We start from the raw sequence: 6,000 nt of genomic DNA, 5'->3' as shown, positions 1-6,000 counted from the left end.
AGTTAAAGTACTCAAAGTAAATTGGATTATCCCCATTTGGGGTAAGCAGCAGATTAAGAATGGTCAGGGCAGGCCCAGAAACCAGATTTGGATGACAGTATGTTGCATGAATGGAATCCCCTTTCCTGGTCCTATGTTCTCATGTTTGCTGCCTGTATCTTATCATACACCAAGCCCCACTCACCCATCACCCCAACACCTCAAATTCAAATTTCTCATCCTCACATTTAAATTCCTTCATGGCCTTGCCCTTTACTATCTCTGTAATCTCCTCCAGCCCGACAACCCCCTTGAACTCTCCATTCCTCTGACTCTGGCCTGTGGCCACTTCTCCTTTGCCCCACCATTGGTGGCCGTGCCTTCAGCACCCTAGGTCCCACCCTCTAGAATTCCCTCCTTAAACCCCTCCGCCCCTCCCTTTAAGGCCCTGCTTAAAACAAACCTTTTGGCCACCCCTCTTAATAGCTCCTTCTTTGGCTTGGTGTCCTTTTTTTTTGATGTGAAGTGCCTTAGGATATTTTTGTATCTTTAAAAGTGCTATAAAATGGGGGTTATTATTGGTGCATGTGATGTTTCAGTCAGTGACACAGAAATTCTTTCACTTTTTTATTTAAACTAAGATTAAACAGCTGCTGGACGGCAAACATTAAAATATATTTGCACAACAGTCAAGTTCTAAAGCCAAATGTGACTGTTGTTGGTGAGTGCCGTATCCACTAGATGGCGGTGTCGTCAATGGATTGCAGGTTGAAACCCAACGAGATGCGGTTTCAGGTCCTGTGAGTCCATCATTTGCAGTCCCCACCTCCTCGCTACAGGTCTCCTGATTAATATTTAGCTCTTGTGCTTGTCCCTTGTTAATTTAATTGTAAAATAACTGTGACTTGTCGAAAATTAACTTTATGGCCCAATGCAAACGGTATCACACGTCTCAATGCACCAAATGGGACATTATTTTCATCCACCTCTCCAGTCAAAAAACACACGTCCACTTGTGTAAAATCCCAGCCGTTCCAGTGGAACTAACTATTTCTCGTGTTTTCGTCCTTTGTACGTGTGATCAGCCAGACCTGTTTCTTTGCCTCTATCGATTTATTAGTAGGAAATGGCCAGAGACGCAGCGTTGACATTTTAACCGAAGTGCAGATTATTTAAGGGAAATTATTTCGTTTGCATATTGCACTACATTTGGCAAAATAAACACAAGCATGCGTAAAACAATTCTTTATATTGGTTTGGTTGTGAACTGGTGTTGCGAAATGCTTGATTTTTTAATCCCATTATAATTTCTGTTGCCCAGCGTTGAACTAGCCTATAATAAAGATATATAGATGTATGTAAACTACTGAGTAAATTTGCCAGACAAGCTTCTGATAATACGCCAACACGAAAAACCTGCATATATATGATTTTTTAAAAATCGACGCTCTGATGGAATCAGTAGGATTGGTGAAAAATCAGGAAATTGGAAAAAATACCGTTCGCAAATGACTCGTTTTATTAATGATCAGAACGGGTCTCCTTCATCCAAAATTCAAAAGTATATTTAAACTTTTAAAATAAGGGATTTTAGAGCAGCGTCGAGTAAGAGGGGAGGGTGCGAGATTATTGTGTTGATGGAATAACCCTAACCCCGTGGGATTCCTAATTGATCTCAGTCACATTGCTGGGGTGATTGAGTAAAATGTAAGGTCTCACCCTGCAGTTTATGTTCTAAATGGTTCTAATGAGCACCTAAAGTCTCGGTGTGTTGTGAAAATTACAGTATTGCGTGCGATCGGCCCCAGATCAAAGGACTTTACACAGACGCTGGAAAAGAATAAATAAATTGTAGAAATTGCGTTTGTTTATTTTTGGTGTTTTGGTTTTGTTTCTTGTTGCGGGTTGGGCGTGTTTCGTTTTATGATTCCTTTTTATTTTGTCTGTGTGTTTATAGCAACATTTTCCCCCCTCGGGCTCTAATATTAGACCATCTCCTATTTATTCTCCTGACATTCACCCCCCTTCACCCGTCGCTCCCTTGGTTACTCATTTAAAGGAAATTTTACCCAAAGTTACGAAATAAAGGGTTACAATTTATTGGTCGGATTGGCTGGACCAATATTTTCCTCATCGAGAACAACAAAGTTGGATAGGATAATGAAACAAATTAAAACGATTTTTTTCTTGTTTGTTTGTGAATTATTTTTTCCTGTGTGTGTTATACTCTTTTTTTTCGGTGCAAATACTTGCGCCGGTCAGACAGGCTCTCGAGATAGTAAGAACTCATGAATAAGGAGTGAATGGAGAGTGAAGAGTCTCTCGGCCAGGATCTCCCCATTGTCCGGCCCCCATGGTTCTGCAAACTTTTCTTAAACAGTGTCAACAGGCACTCGAAAAGATCCTGTGAAGCCCAGTAAAGGTGAGAGCGAATCTTCAGGCGGCCCGAGTGTCTGAACCCCACGGGAGCTGTTCATAGGTTCTCATTTCCCTGTTTGTATCCCTGTTCTTGCTCTCTCTCCTTCCTTGCTCTAGGAAGTCCATTTTCCGCTCCTCAACAATACACGATGTGCACAAAAAAAACATAAAATAAAAGCTCAAATAACTAGATTACTGCCATTTGTTTAAAAAAACTTATCCATAAGCTGAAAATTTAATTTAGTTCGTTTCAAAACAGCAGGTGTATTTCTTGCAGTTACCGCGCGAATAATAAACACGCCTTACATTAAATCCCACTACAATCAAAAACATTATAAACTCGTAAATAATATATATATTTATTTATATTTGCACTGATGGGCAAACGGAATAACACAACCCCGGTTGAATTATCACGGATCTCTCCCACTCACTCCCTCCCAATCTGTTTACATGTGTATTCGCCCTTTTATTCGCTGGCGGTTCGTTCATATTAACTCCAATAAGACTTGTGTGCATGTATATTTTCAGCGGTGATTTTTCCCCCCCAGGCTAACAAGCGGAGGAAATGAACTCTGATAGACATGGTCCTGTATTAAACGGATTCATAAGACACGTCCGCCGTTTTACTCACCCTCCCATACGTTTTAAAACACGATTTACAAATCATTTCGGTTCTTTCATACAAAAACATAAAAGATCAAATTTCCCCACGAAACTTATGTAAAAATCGACCTGGCTCGTTTATTGCGTTGTCATCGCGGACATTTCGTAATTAAAAAGTTAGACAAGTGTGAAAAGATTTTCTGTCAATATGATACTTGAGAATTATTAAATATAGACTATGTCAGACTGTCAAAGGGCTACTGTCTTTTTAAAATGCCCCAGAGAGACACATATAATCCTGAATTTATTTGCTGTCCCTCTTGCTGTGCCCATATTCATCACGCTGTTTTGTGTTGAAGAGAAGGTTAACACATGTCGCCCATTATCATTCTTACATTCCCTCCTTTCTTTAGGGGGCTGTGAAAAGGCCAAGCCTGGTTATAACTCTCCAAGTGTTACCATGGCGACCATCCCGGCAGGAGCTCATTCTACCATCCTTCCCATTCAAAGTGCCCTCCTCGCAACAATTTTATCATTACAGAGCCGACAAACTAACGAGCATCAAAACACTACCTTGTGCAATTAGCTGGATATTGGGGTGGTAAAGACATGATTGACAGCGCTGAACTATATAATCATCTGTGTCCTAAGGCGATGAGATCTGATTGGGTCCCGGCCTGCATTGGAACCCCTTTACTTTTATATTAGCATCTGTATAATGTGAGGAAGCTCTCGTCCGTATGGTGAAGCGTTGACCCCCGAGCCTTCTGCCTTCCAAGTTTATTTCTTTTTTTTGAAGAAACTTTTTTTTTCCCCCCTATCTCTATCTCCTTTCTCACTTTCACTCGGCCACACTCATGGATTTGTACCTGTTTGGATTTGTGCTGTCGTACCTATTGAATTCAACCCGCGGACTAGCCGGCTACCCGATCTGGTGGTAAGTGAGATTGCTTTTATTTGCAGACTTTGTGTGTGTGTGTGTGTCTGTGTGTGTTTTGGTTTGCTTTTAATTCCGATTGTGCGCTGGTTCATTTGAAAAGGCGGTCTATGAGCGGTGCATGTGCATTTAGGCAAATGTCTGATCAACGAACGGTGTTATCGGATGCCGGCTGCATTACAGACTCGGGCTGCTTGATCTTATTACAGTGCTCGCAGTCTGAGACCCTGGTTTACACATCGAGCGATAGCGAGGGAAAGGGAGAAGGAAAGGCAGGGACGAGAAATTAGAGCGGAAAAATAAAACCAAGCTGACGAGGGTTTTGAACGATTAAAAAAGGGAGAGCGGCGGAGGAGAGGGACTGAGAATCGAAGTAATGGGAAAAGGGGACGAGAATTAACGAGAGGAACTGGGGGAAAGGGCTGAGAAGGGGAAAAAAAGGTGGAACTGGAGAGAGAGAAAGTGGGAATAACGCGGAAAGAGGGCGAGAGGCTGGCAAACGGGGGGCTGGCGAGAGAGAGGAATGCAGAGAGAGCGAGGCAGGTAAGGCTCCTGACTCATCCATCTGCTGCACCGCGGAAAGGGCGTCTCCGAAGCCAGCCTGAAAACTGAACAAAAGAAGGGTCCTGTACCTGAAATCTCTTTAAGGAGTTCTGGGGAGGGAGCGGGCGGCTGTGACTTGTTGCAGTCTCGGACAGACTTTGAAGCAAGTTCAGAGCGCTGCCGAACGTGTGTTTCAGCTTAAGGCGATGAGGTCTCTCGCTCTCTCTCTCTCTCTCTTTCCCTGCTGAGTGAGTCAGACTCGCTCTGAACGTCTTCATTCGCGAAAACAGGTTTAGACATTTTTTTTTTTGCTTTTTCTGTAAATTGTTATCAGATCTGCCCTTTAGCGACGGTGCGAGCGCAGAAACGACGCGGAGTTAACTCCACTAACCACAGAGAGCAAAAAACTATATTTGTAAGATGTTTTGAACAGTGATTGGCAATGACAGAACTCCCTTGAAATTAAAACCGCTTTCATATCCCACATCCTGATTCTAATTATTACTGAACATTTTGAAAATCTTTAGCAACATACCCCGAGGTCAAAAAAAATTTTTAAACTCAAAAAGCTGACAAGTGCAGACTCTGCCAAGCAATGATTTAAAATTAAATCCATTATTTTATTCCAACACCCATCCTATCTCCCGTTTGCTCTGCAGAAAGCGACGCAGTACCGCAACTCCCAATTCGGTTCCTAATGTTAGCACAATTCCCGCGAGAAGAGCTTCAGTTTGCAGAAATCAGAATGTTCATATTCTCTCTCTCTCTCTCCCCCCCCCCCCCCCTGTGATTTTTGTTTTAATTCAATGATACAAACAGCAGACAGTCATGGGCAAAACCCCACGAGGGCGGGTGGAAGGAATAGTTCCCGCAAGTATTGGGCGGGTTCGGCGAAGATTTCGCCCGCTCACGGTCTGACCTCAATCCTGTACAATTTTGATGGGACACAATCAGATTGGAACAATTGGAACCGAGCACTTGCTGTCCTGCTCCTTTCGCCACTCCGTCTGCCTGTCTGTGCACATTGGTAGATAGCGGCGGGGAGAGACTCACTCGCTCCCCGTGCCCCTCTCGCTCTCACACGCCGGTCCCTTGGTGTTGTCTGATCGTGTCCGTTATTTGTTTATTTCCTACACTGTTTATTCGATAAGGTCTTTTTTTTACAAATAATAATGAAAATACCTCCCCCTATTTTAACCATATCACGGACTGACACCAACACCCAACTGAATCAGTGTCTCTGCAAAAGTTACTGCCACTGGAAACTTACACATTGCGTAGTAATTAACTTCCAGAATTAAAAGAGCAAGGTCTGTCTATTGGTATATACATTCTCTCTGTGTGTATACTCTCTCTGTGTGTATACTCTGTCCCTCACTCTCGCCTCTATTTCTATATACACATATATATTGATTAATAGTGTGTACATTCTATCATTTATACATATAGAAAAAGAGACGGAGAGATAATTAGTACGGAACATACAGAGAGCGCCGGGCAGAATACTGTACGGACAT

At 42.7% G+C, this 6,000-nt stretch overlaps 1 protein-coding gene across 1 annotated transcript in view; it reads left to right on the top strand.

Annotated features, from left to right (window-relative positions):
• The first annotated feature begins 3,860 nt into the window (after nt 1-3,860).
• LOC137300015 (proto-oncogene Wnt-3) overlaps nt 3,861-6,000 on the top strand; it is a 63,289-nt gene continuing 61,149 nt past the window's right edge. The window contains exon 1 of the mRNA XM_067969101.1: nt 3,861-3,940. Coding sequence (XP_067825202.1) covers nt 3,861-3,940 — 80 coding nt within the window. The remainder of the gene's footprint in view (nt 3,941-6,000) is intronic.

This window comes from Heptranchias perlo, chromosome 30 (assembly GCF_035084215.1).
Source record: "Heptranchias perlo isolate sHepPer1 chromosome 30, sHepPer1.hap1, whole genome shotgun sequence".
NCBI lineage: Eukaryota > Metazoa > Chordata > Chondrichthyes > Hexanchiformes > Hexanchidae > Heptranchias > Heptranchias perlo.
Note: the sequence above shows the minus strand (reverse complement) of the source record. Positions and strands in the feature narration are given on the sequence as shown.